The sequence below is a fragment of the Ictidomys tridecemlineatus genome, chromosome 2 (assembly GCF_052094955.1).
Source record: "Ictidomys tridecemlineatus isolate mIctTri1 chromosome 2, mIctTri1.hap1, whole genome shotgun sequence".
Taxonomy (NCBI): Eukaryota; Metazoa; Chordata; class Mammalia; order Rodentia; family Sciuridae; genus Ictidomys; species Ictidomys tridecemlineatus.
Window position 1 is genome coordinate 183,813,670 of NC_135478.1, and position 13,064 is coordinate 183,826,733.

General features: G+C 34.9%; 1 protein-coding gene across 9 annotated transcripts in view; it reads left to right on the top strand.

The window, feature by feature from the left end:
- Nucleotides 1-13,064, top strand: part of Cadps2 (calcium dependent secretion activator 2) — a 494,758-nt gene that overhangs the window by 336,971 nt on the left and 144,723 nt on the right. For all 9 annotated transcript variants that reach the window (XM_078040300.1, XM_078040296.1, XM_078040298.1 and 6 more), the window contains exons 10-11: nt 2,882-2,990; nt 4,347-4,547. In XM_078040300.1, the coding sequence (XP_077896426.1) occupies nt 2,882-2,990; nt 4,347-4,547 (310 nt within the window). The remainder of the gene's footprint in view (nt 1-2,881; nt 2,991-4,346; nt 4,548-13,064) is intronic.

A 13,064-nucleotide genomic window follows, 5' to 3' on the forward strand; every position in this document is an offset into this window, starting at 1 on the left:
TATACACACACACGCACAAAAGCCATACAAAATTTTTGAAAAAATTTCAAAGAACACTGGGATTTTAAAAAAAAGAATCTAAACATTTTTAAATGGGATTAACAATTTTTTAAAAAATTACACCACCCAATAATAATCGATGTAAATATTTAATATGCATAATTCTGTGTGTATGTTTACCCATAAAAGCACACTCTACATTTTTGTTTTTAACATGATCTTTATGTGTTATAATGTACCTTAGTAATAGTTCTGTTAGGAAACATCTATATCTGTCACATGTTTTATTTATTTATTTATCCATTTATTTATTTATGTATTTGTGGTGCTAGGGATTGAACCCAGATCCTTGTGCATGCAAGGCAAGCACTCTACCAACGGAGCTATACCCACAGCCCTGTCACATGTCTTTTAACAGCTCATTGTATTATACTGTGCAGTCATACCATATTGTATTTTAACCAGGCTTTCTGTTGGTTTTCTGGTTTTTTCCTTACCTGTGACACTGCAGTAAATACACAGCACATATATCTTTTACTACTTTGGATATATTTGTTCATTTGTTTCCTTTAGATACATTCAAAGAAGATTTTCTGAATTACAGGAATGCCTAGTAAGTGTGAGGCTTTGCTTACTGTATCAGAGTTCTCCAGAGAGGGCAGCAGGCTGGAAACTGAGGCAAAAGTTGATGCTGCAGTCTTGAGGCAAAATTTCTGTTTTCAGGAAACCTGTTTTTGTTTTAAGGCTTTTAACTGATTGTGTGAGCTTTACCCACATATCAAGAATGTCCTTTATCTAAATCTCCTTTACTTAAAGTCAGCTGTACACAACACTTTCACAGCAGCACTTAGGTTGCTGTTTGATTAAATCCCTGGGTTCTGTCGCCCAGCCACACTCATATATGAAGCATTTCCTATTTCCAGATGTATTTCCTGAAAGTCTACACCAATTTCCATTCCCACAACATTTATGAGAATGTGCATTTCTCTGTGTGGTCATCCAAATGTATTAGCAACCATTTTCATTTTTGGCCAAACCCATCAATATCTCTAATATAGTCAAGTTAACTTAAAGTTTTAAATCCAAATTCTGTTGTGCAGTTTAGCAATCTGTCACATAGAAATTTTCACAAAAATCTACATCTTTTACTTTGTAAAAGAGTAGGGTCAGCTCTTCCCTTCTTGGAACAAGAAATTATATGTCATCCTTTTAAAATTATCACAGTTGCTGTGCACAGTAGCTCATTCCTATAAATCCCAACACCCCAGGAGGGTGAGGCAGGAGAATTGAAACTTCCAGGCCAGCCTTGGCAATGAGAAGTGTCTCAAAAAAAAAAAAAAAAAAAAAAAAGGCTGAGGATGTAAGGTACAGTGGTGAAGTGCCCCTGAGTTCAATCCCCAGTACAGAAAACAAAATAAAAAAGTAACCATGCTGAGGGAGGCTGGAGATGTAGCTCAGTTGGTAGAGTGCTTGTCTAGCATGCACAAGGTCCTGGGTTCAATCACCAGCTCCACAAAAAAAAAAAAAAAAGAAACAAACAAACTTAATCTCCCCATTATACCATGTCACCACTTCAACCTCTCATACTAACCCAGGGTAAAGAGAGTGAATGTAAAAAACAGAAGTGAAAATAAAAGAGAAAGAAGTAATCTTTGGCTGAGGGTTGTATCCTGTGCTCTGTATTTTCTTTGTGGGTTTACACTTCTTTATATCTCCAATAGCAATTTTTTCTTGAATCTATAGTTTGTGTGCATCTTCTCAGCCTGTAGCTTTGTGTTTTCTGTTTTCCTATAGTATCCTTCTTAATGTAGAATTTCTTAATGTAGTCCATGTTATTTTTTTTCATAATAAGCTTCTTTTGAGATCCTCTCAAATATGTCATCATGGATTGAAAAGATGTTCTTATGTTTTTTTAATTTCATTTTATTTTTAAATATGGAAAAAGGGAATATCACACACTAACCACCGTTTTCCATGCAATCCTGTGTGTGTTGTTACTTTGCTCTTGACGTACTTCTCACTCCATAGAACATCTTGGTATCCTTCTGAGAAGAGCACCTCCTCTTCCTGTCTTGAGAAAACTTCCAAGAGCCTGACTGTATAGCAGTCAACATTCTTTGCCCACATATGTGAGCTCTTGACCCAAACCTAACTGATGGTAGTTTCTGCCTTTGGCCACAGAATTTGGTCAGATACATCCTTATGACATGAACTGGGACACAGAGGTGAAATGAAGCCAGCCCCAGAAGAGAGGAATAGAGAGGCAGAGCAGGTCTTCACAGTGTTGAGGCTGGCTGCCTAAAACAGGCTCCCTTGCCCTTCCTGAGGGTCTGGTTACATGGGAACCACATTTCCAACTTTTATTGAGATCTTTTTGTCTTGCTTTTTTTTTCTTTGTTTTGTTTTTTTCACTTCAGTAAAACTTGTAATAGACATGCTTGAAAATGTAATTCTATGATTATATAATTTTGGGAATACTCCTAATATATCTCACTCTTAGATCTTCACAATTTATTTTAGCATATTAAAAGCCATAAGAAACCCTGAAGTAAGGAAATCTTTTTTTACCTTTATGTAGCCTAGTAATTCCAGTCTGAAGTTTAACATTAATATTTCTCTATGGTGCTTCTGTTAATAGCAAGCTTGGCCAGAGGATCATTGACCACGGACATGCTTGATCACAGCAAACAGAAGACCTAACAGCAAGCTGACAAATGAAAAACATGTTAATCTCTGAGCTGAGTTTTAAAAAATGTAAAATATGATAATTCTAAGCATGTTATGGTTTTATGTGGAAAAGAGGTTTTTGATAAAGAAAAATCCAAGATTTAAGTTTGGTACATTTCCTGTGACCAATCTACACTCCATTTTCCTCGAGCAGGTTAGCCAGTATACCTTTGCAATGTGCAGTTACAGAGAAAAGAAGTCTGAACCACAAGAACTGATGCAGCTTGAAGGATACACTGTGGATTACACAGATCCTCATCCAGGTAAGTCTAGGTAGGACTGCTTTCCCTGCCATGCCCGAATGCACGGAATCTTTGCAACTATCCTATGTCTGTTCTGCATTTCAAACTCCACTTGATGAACAGGCTGCATATTTCATTTATGTAACTGGACCAGACTTTGAAATGTAAATGATGTCTTTTGGGCTAGTCAATGTAATTCATCATCTCTGTTGTATTAGTACAAGGATGAAATTTGTAAAAATTTCTGTGATGGAAGAATCACATGAAAAGTATCAGTAATGTGTATGGAAACTTCTGGAAAGTAAAACTTACAATAGAAGTAGGTAACAAAATGGCAAATTTCCTCCCCCAAAGCAGGTTCTTATACTTATATTCCTCCCTCCACATTAATGTAGTTGAACATCTCTTAATTGTAAAAGTCTGAAATCTAAAATGCTCCAAAATCTGAAACATTTTTGAGTTGCTAACATAATATCACAAGTGGAAAATTCCATACCTGACTTTATGTGGCCGATCATAGTCAAAATGCAGAGGCATTGTCAATAAATAAAATTACCTTCAGGTTGTGTGTATCAAGTGTGTATGAAACCTGAATGATATTTGTGTTTAGACTTGTACCTCATCCCTCAGGGATATGTAGTGCTAAGATAACCCATTATGTATATGCAAATATTCCAAAACCCAAAAAGGTCCAAAATCCAAGGCATTATTAATTCCAACCTTTAAACTTTACTGGACCTAGTACTGAATACCTGATATTTAAAAATAGTGCATGAATGAATAGGCTGTTATAAAAATTAATATAGCATGCTTGATATATCAATATTAATATAGAGAAAAGTTAAGAAATTAATTCATTAGAAATTAAGAAGCAGAAATCTGTGGCCATATTTACTAAGTTGTTCATTGGAAATGTCATCCTCTCCAATGTCTTCCTCTCCATGAGTTTTTTGGGGAAAAAAAAGCATAAAATACCATACAACATAAAGTAAAAATTTTGACATTTTTTTCTGCTAAACTCATAAATCTCATGCATATATACAGGTGAATATGCCAACATGAAGAACTGCTTTCTCTGGCATATCACATTACATTTTCATTTCTGCAGGTTATGCTTGTATGTCTTCCAGAATGCTACACTGTCATGGACTATTTGTTTGATAGAGCTATTTTTAACTACTGAGATGATATGGAAACTAAAATCTTTTTTGATATTTCCTTTAAGTCTTTGATTGTGAATTTGATCCTCAATTAAAAATCATTTAAAGCATGGAGATGCTAATATCAAATTCAATCATATCCATGAGGCTAGTCAGTGCAATACATTAAAATTTGCCAGTGAAATAAATTTTTAATGATATTATTCTTCCTCCACAGGCCTACAGGGTGGTCGGATGTTTTTCAATGCTGTTAAAGAAGGAGATACTGTAATATTTGCCAGTGATGATGAACAAGACAGAATATTATGGGTTCAAGCCATGTATAGGGCCACAGGTCAATCATATAAACCTGTTCCTGCAATCCAGACCCAGAAGCTGAATCCTAAAGGAGGAACTCTCCATGCAGATGCTCAGCTTTGTAAGTTTTGTTAAAAAATAATTTGATTATCAATTAATAACCTTAATAAGATATAAAATTAAGGCAAATTTGTTCAGTATTATAGTTTACACCATTAACTGATTCCTAATTAAATAAAAATAGTTCATATTAGTAGTCATGGAGTCAGATGTCTAATTTTTCACATAAAATTTCATGTCATTCTAGAGTAAATGATGCATGTGTTTTTCAATCATGGATTTACCAAGCATTGGGAATGTTTCTGGGAATCTCAAGAGCATATTAAGTATTTTAACTTAGGTGTCCCATAATAAAGGGAAATGTGTTGCAAAATGAAATTTTCATTGATCAGATTCCATTGATGATGATTCCATTCAGTGATTCCATTGAATGAGGAATAATCACTTTCTAGAATTATTCTTAGTAACTCACAAAATAATAAGTTTTTTCTATTGTAAAATGATAAAAAAAAGTCATAAAACCCAAGTTTCCTTTTCCAAATGCCTCATTATGATGTCATTTTTATGCTAATTTCAATCATTAGGACCTGTGTTTTTCATTTTAATTTACTAGTGATTAATAGCAAGTTGCATAATGGTGGTTTAAGCAGTTTCGAACATGGCATTGTGATAATCACTCAACCAAGTGTTTTAATTTTTTACTCCTTTACAAAACTTGTCAGGTTTTTTCTATAATAAATCAGTTTATGTTTAAGCTCAAGTTGTAGCATTTTGTCGTCAAGCCTCCTTTCCAGGGTACTAATATCCTGATGTGCACTACTTTACTTTCTTCTTTTACTTTCCATGCATCAAATAACAACTCTGTTTTCTTCTTATACATCCTTCAGTATTACATCTCAACATCTTAAAGGCGTTTTAGACCAAATAATTAAAAGAGTAATATGAGTTCTTTCCCCTTATTTTTAAAAATAAATCTTATATTGTATTAATAATTTATCTTACTTTGAGGCACATGTTTTAAATCATAGTCAAGGCTATTTAGGAACATTAAATGGTGAGATTTTAAAATTGGTTTAAAATTTTCTCATCCCAACTTTAAAATTGCAGCATTGTCATCTTTAAAAGTAACATAAAAGGAACATATTATAGTATATATTTTCACTTCTGCCTTTCTCTCAACCTCCCAATTCCCCCAATTCTACATATAGAGTTTGGGAAACAGTAAGAATTTCCATTAGAACTAAGACGTGCGGAGGTATTATATTTCTACACAAGTGAAGATACCATGAATTTTTGTGCTCGTGTTGCCAAAGCACTTATGCTCATCAATGCAGAGTAACTCAGTCACAGATTTAAATTCCATCAGTGCAAATCTCTGCCTTCCCTCTTCTCCTTTCATTTCATGCAGAGCATATTGAGTTCCAGAGGAATTTTAAAACACTGTGATATCAATGAATGTGGAATCTAGTTCAAGACTGTTCTTAGTCCACAAGGGCCAAAAGGACAAGATTCCATTGTGTGTAGCTGTGTGTTGCTCATAACCATGGGCCTGCCATGACATCTGGTAATGAAGACACAGTCTGTGTCCTCCATTCACAACTTCAGACCCCTCTGACTCACTTACTTCATGGTATCGGGCTCTTGCCACAGTTATGCAGAGTAACTTGTTGAGTATTCTTTAGCAATACTCTAGCATGAAAAACACCTTGGGAGACTCACTCAGGCATTTGCTTATCCCTACTGAAAGTGGCAGGTTGAGGTGTCTCTGGAGCTGTGCCTGCATGGGGCATCAAGGTTTGAGACTCCTTGGGGACTCAGCCTGAACTTTATTTTCACCTCTATGTCTTTTCTTTCTTTTAATTGTTCACACCTATCACAGCATAAACTCTAGTCAGATCTCTTCCCCAAACCATTTTTCTCCCTCTGACTGATCTCTACCTTCATTCCTCCTGGTTTTGATTCTTGAGCTACAAAACTGAGTATTTAGAACTTCATTGTTTTCCACGTGTTGGTGCAGTCTCTGTCCTTTTCCCCCACGAGCTGCAGGTCTTCGGCACTTTGTGTGAACCTTCTTTGTCTTCTTGAGAAGTTGTATTTTAATGTGGATATTCAGTGGCACATAAACGGGATTGCATTATTTCTCTTACTCTGTTTTACTTTTCCCATTCAGCTTTACATTTAAAAATTTCACCCATGTTTCCATGAATGCATATAATGTCAATGATGTCATTACTTCATACTCTGTAATAATGGTGATACTACTGGTTACCTCTTATGTAGAAATATAATATATTTCACTGAAGCAAAAGCAAAATTTCTAGAAACACACCGAGGCAAGCATATAAAGCAGGATTTATTTTAAAAGGGGTAACAGACTTCTCCCAGGAAGGAGAAGGGAGCCATAGCTGGTATCCTAGTATCCCAATAAGTGTGAGTATTCTGCCTTTTTTTTTTTTTTTTGACAAATTTTGACAAATGTGCTCTTACACATTTGTCAAAATTCAACTGACTACATAAGAATTTATTTTAGAATTTTCCTTTCCTGTCTTAGGCTTCCTTTGTTCTCTTGCTCTCTTTCCCTTATCTCTCTCCTTCCTGCATACATGGCTAGACCCAGGAGATGCTTAGATGGGATGGCCCAAAGGTGAGAAGCAGATGGGCTGGAGGGGCCAAGGTGAAGTGATCTGGACAGGACGAGGGCATAATTAAAAACTTTTATAACTCTCTGTAGTGAGGGACAATCCCTGGGACAGGTTACCTTAGCAACAGGTTGGAGCAAGGGCAGGTTATCTTGGTAAGAGTGGAGGAAGGGCTCTGAAGGCATTTCAATCCCCCAGGGGTAGTCTCCAACTTCTCCTGACTTAAATTGGCCTCCTTGATCCTACCTGACTCAATTTACCTTTCTATACTGACTGCCTGTCTAATTCTGGCTTCATTGGTGTGTTCATTGTTCAAGCACACTGCTGTGTACATCTTTTTAATTTTTTGCCTACTCACTCCCTGAGATAGAAACCTAGACTCCCTCCAGATTCTTACCAAAGTAATATTTATTTTGTCTAACTACAAGTATGAAATCTCTCTTCATCTATTGAAACTTTCTAAATCCTTTTATTGTAATATTTTCTCCCTAGAGCTCTTTTTTTATTTTTGGTTAAGCTAATTTCTAAAGACCTCAGACATCTACTGCTGTTGCATCTTACTTTTTATTACAGTTGAGTCTTATCCATTTGGAGGAATGCTGTTTTCAAGTGCTTACTTACTGTTCATTTGTCTCTTTGGTTAGATGTCTTTTCAAATATTTAACCTATTCTGTAGTTGGGTTATTTTCTTAGAATTTTGAGAAGTTTTATTTCTGGATACAAGATATTATCAGATATTGGAAAACATTTTCTCCTCTTCCATGATTTGTCTTTTTGTATTTTTTAAATAGTATTTTTCAAACAGAAGAACTTCTTAATTTTGATAAAGTCCCATTTTGTCATTTCTTTAAATAAATGTGCCTTGGGTGTTATAACCAAGAATCTTTTCCTAATCTAATATCACAAAGATATTTTATTGTTCTTTCTGTTAAAGTTCTTTTAATTTTATGTTTTACACCTATTTGAGTTAATTTTTATGTGTGGTGAGAGGTGTGTGTCAGTGTTCGTAAATATTATTTAGATACCCAGTTGTTCTAGCATAATGAGTTGAAAAGTCTACCTACCACTTTTTAAATTGCTCTTATTACACATTTGTCAAAATTCAACTGACTACATAAGAATTTATTTTAGGATTTTCCTTTCCTGTTCTTTGGTCATTTTGTCTATCTTGATACTATTATTGCACTCTCTTGATTATTTTAATTTTGTAAATCTTGCAGTCAGATAATATAAGCTAGACCATGTTCTTTTTTTCTTTTTTCTTTTTTTCCAAAGATATTTTGGCTTCTTTATGTCCTTTACATTTCTCTCTTGTATAGATATTTTACTTTGTGAAGGACTTCCTTTGATTTTCCTTACAGTGCAGTTCATTTTGCAATTAACTCTTTCAACCTGTTTATACATGAAAAAAGTCTTTATTTTTACCTTCATGTCAAAAGTCATTTATATTTACTTTAAAGATTTGCTCAATTTTCTTCTAGCTGGCATTTTCTTTACCTAAGAAAATGTACTGTCTGGTTTGCTCCTCTGTACATATATCTTTTTTCCTCAAGCTGCTTTAAAGGTTTCCTATTTGCAATTTGATTATGATGTAGATGATGTGCTTTGGTGTCATTTTCTTCATGCAAATGTCCTGAAACTTTGCTCTGAGACACACAGGGAAACAGTTCCATCCTTTCAGGCTGTTTTGTTAGGGAGAATCAAGCTGTTTCCATCTAGAATTACTTTTGCCCACTTCTGGACCAAGATCCTTCTTAATATTCTAATAGACACCCTATGAATAGTGAGACTTTTAATTTTACTACTGGGAACAGACAGTATTCCAGGATCTTTGTGTGGTTTAGGAACTGTCTTCTCTAATCCTTCAGAAGAATTCATTCCTTGGCCTCAAACAGCTTCTACATAGAGCTGATGAGTACTCGGCTGAATGCTTGGGAGGCATCCTTGCAGGCCTTCAGAGGCCTCCCACGGGGCAGCTCCCTCCTCTGCAGTGTCTTTCTTTCATTGTCAGCTTCATCTTTCAACTCAGGATTCCACTGAGCTTTCTGGGTTTTTGTGCCCTGTGCCACAGCCTACAAGTTCTCTCCCTAAAAGTTCTTACAACCTGGCCTGACTGTAAGACTCACCTTATTTGTTGGACATCTCTCAGGAGTCTCCCCGCTGGGTTGCCTGCTGTGCCCAATGTATACTGTTTTGAGGGAAAAAAAAGAAAAAAAAAATATATATATATACATATATTCCTGAATTTTTAATCATTTCAGGTCAGAGAATATACATGTTTTCAAATATACTACCTTGAACAGAAACAAAAAGATTGGGTTTTTCCAAGTTAAAGCAATTTTTCAACCTCAACATTGTTAACACTTTGGGCCAGATAATTGGGAGGATGGGGTGGAATGAACACTGTCTTGCACATTGTAGGACATTTAGCAGCATCCTTTGCCCACCACTTGCCAGTAGAATCCTCCCTCCCCAAAGGTCTGACAAGTAAAAATATCTCTAGACATTACCAAATATTCCATGGGGTGGGGCTAGGTTTCATAAGAACCACTCCAAGTTGAGAACCACTGAGTTACTATGACTTGATAGTTACTTTTGTAAAAGTTTCACCCTCATTCACTTGTGTTCAAGAATTTTTTTCTTAACACACTGAGGGAAAGGAATGCCAAGAAATGTGCTGAGCTCACAGGGGTCATCCACCTTGCACAAACTGGCAAGAAAAGTGACTAAGAACCACCGGCACAGAACCTTAGGGCCATGGCTAGCCAACACAGAATTATTTAAAAGATCTAAATCATCAATCGGTGCAAATAGACTTGCAACCTATTTCTAACAATTTTTTTTTCTATTTGATATGAATTTATTATCAAGACAATGTTGATCAGATTACATGGAGCTGGATTTTGCTGGTTCTAACTAAATTGTCAGTTTCAGTTCTATTAACAACAGTTCTATCTATCTATAGGCTGCTAAAGTAAAGCTTTCTGTTAAAGCAGACTCCTGCTGTTTTATCATTCTTAATAAAAGTAAGGAAAAAGAGAGAGAGAGAGAGAGAGAGAGAGAGAGAGAGAGAGAGAGAGAGAGAGAAGCAGGTAACATAAAACTAAAATGACTAATTACACAAATATGTATTTTTTCTTCTAACCCATTTAAATGTGCTCTCTTATTTCTTTGCTGACCTATAGCTGGTAAAGGTAAGAATTTTCATATTTTTCTTTTTTTTCCTTAAATGTATCACAGTTTCTTTAATAATGTAATGTTTGAAGATGATCATGATCTTGTTTATAGTATCAGTCTTCTACTTTCTAGCCAAACCCAAAATGCCTCGGTTAGCTTTACCACTTATATAATAAAAATGTCTATTTAAAACAAAAGAAAAATAGAAATAACGTACTACAGACATAAAGGTAAGTTATGCAGGAGTTGTAATTACATGTGAAAAATGGTCAGTATATGTTAAGCAGAAAAATGCTAAATTATATGTATGAAATTATTTTCACTACGTAAAAAAAAAGCCTATATTAAAAAAAAGAATAGGTAGTTTATACCTACAATATTCACAGTTGAGTTTAATTGGAGGCACAGTTGCTACTTATTTCTTCTGTTTCCTGAATTTTCTTTGAAGTCTATATTTTACAACTTTTAAAAAGCTGGGTTTTTTTTTAAACATTTGGTTTTAGTTGTAGATAGACACAATACCTTTATTTTACTCATTTATTTCTATGTGGTGCTGAGGATTGAACCCAGTGCCTTGCATGCGCTAGGCAAGCGCTCTACCACTGCACTACAACCCCAGCCCTAAAAAGCTGGTTTTTAAAACTAAGTCTATTGAATGTTTAAGTCTAATCAAAACAAAACAATAGACTTATCAGATCTAACTTATTAGAAGACAACATTATCTTTTTTAGGATCCTGATGACAATATATGTTTCTAGATGTCTGTGGTCAGTGACTCTATTCCCTTTTTCTTGACTCACAGGATGAGTAGAAATTCTAAGGAGATAAGATGGGGGATTATGCTGCTGAACCATTTTTCCACTTCAAACATAGCACACTGCTTTTGCCAGATGAGAGGATTTTTAAAAACTGTCCTTCCTGACTCCAATCCCAAATACCCCATGTATTTCTTAGTTGTGTATGTAATATACTACAGTGTTTATGTTCCATAATACAATATAACATAGTATTTGGCTTCCTAATAATAAATTAGTGAACCAGAATAGCTCCCATTTATTTGATTTCTGGACTAAATGTGGGGGTTTTTTTATTTTTTATTTTTTAGTTGTTGTTGAGTCTTTATTTTATTTATTTATATGCGGTGCTGAAAATCCAACTATGCTAGGCAAATTCTCTACCACTGAGCCACAACCAACTAAATGCTTTTTAAATACTTAAATTTGATTATAAACTTACATTTAATTTTATGAGCTTATTTTCCTGTTCTATTTAATATATTACATTTCATGTTTCATAGGGAAGCATTAGTCTTACTATATCTTGAACATATTACTTCCAACAAATGTTCTATGTTGCTTTACATTGCCTATTTGCAATTACAGATCTTTACTGATTACAATTACCATGTAAAAATATAACTTATGTTTATTATTTACTGAAGAAATAAAGATATATCCATTTATAGATCAGTTTAACCAATTTAGCCAAAAGAAGCTAACACAGCATTTGGGTCAATAAGAAGTGTGAATAACAATGTACTTACCAACCATTACTATTCGGTCTTTATGTGTACAAGAAACCTGTACACATAAAACAGGAGCATACTAACCTACGTAAAATTTTAAAACATTAAATTCTTCCTATTAAAAGCTTCATGAGTGACATAGAAACCGAAGTGGGGTCTGCTTTTCTGTGCCACTTTTAAATTTATATAAGCTTTCAAGCTCTCTGATTCCGAGCTAAAAGAAACACATAATTAGGTATGAACAGTGGTAAATGCAGTTATAGGCAAACTCCTAAAACCAGCACAATTTTAAACATAGGACAATAAATTACATTTCAGAAGGCTAATTTTCTGCTTAGTTATAGCTGCGTTTTTGCAAGGAGACCCACTCTTGGCTAGTAGCACCCCCTTAGTCCTTTTGGTACTAGAGTCCCAGCTCTGGACACCTCTGACTCAGAATGCTGAAGAAAGGTCCCCCTTCTCCTTCAATGTTCCCCTTTCCTTCTGTGTCCAAAATATTCCACAACATCAGGAACAGCCAAAAAAATGCAGGATCTTTAGTATTTGTTGCAAAGAGAAACAGTTGAGTTAAACTCTTTCCACTTCACATACTGTACTCTGGCTTAGAATCCCTCCCCAGGATTTGGATCCTTGATTACACAGAGCTGGTTGTGGTCAGTACCCACCAAATAGCCTCCCTCATGCATTATTTTCTATACTAGCTATTTTCAAGTCAGTGTTAACTCTTTAAATTGATTTGGTCAACCTACTTTTTCTTTTCTCTTGACTCCCACAGCTATTATCCTAATGAAAAATTTAAATTTTCAGGTTCCACTTGAGCAAAGCCTCTGAACTTCTTAAATCTCTAGCAAATAGTAATCTTTCTCAAATTGGGTTTTATTTCATCCCCTGATAGCACACCTGGTGACAATACCACCTGAAGTTGTTGGAGCATATGCATCCACTGTTACCATAGAAACTCTACCAGTACCCTCAATTACCATGTCCCACATCTGTAGTTAGTCCATAGGTTAATCATCACAATTTCTGACAGTATTACAGTACATTGGTTAAGCTCATTTCTTGTTGACTTGTTTTGATAATTTTTCTACATCATTTCAGAAGACAAACTGAACTAAAATTTGCCATTATCAGAGAACATTTTAATTGTACCATAATTTTCAATTTAAAAATAGTCATCATAATTTCATGTTATGATAAACATTAATTGAAGTCAAGCTGATGTAACCCAATTTTA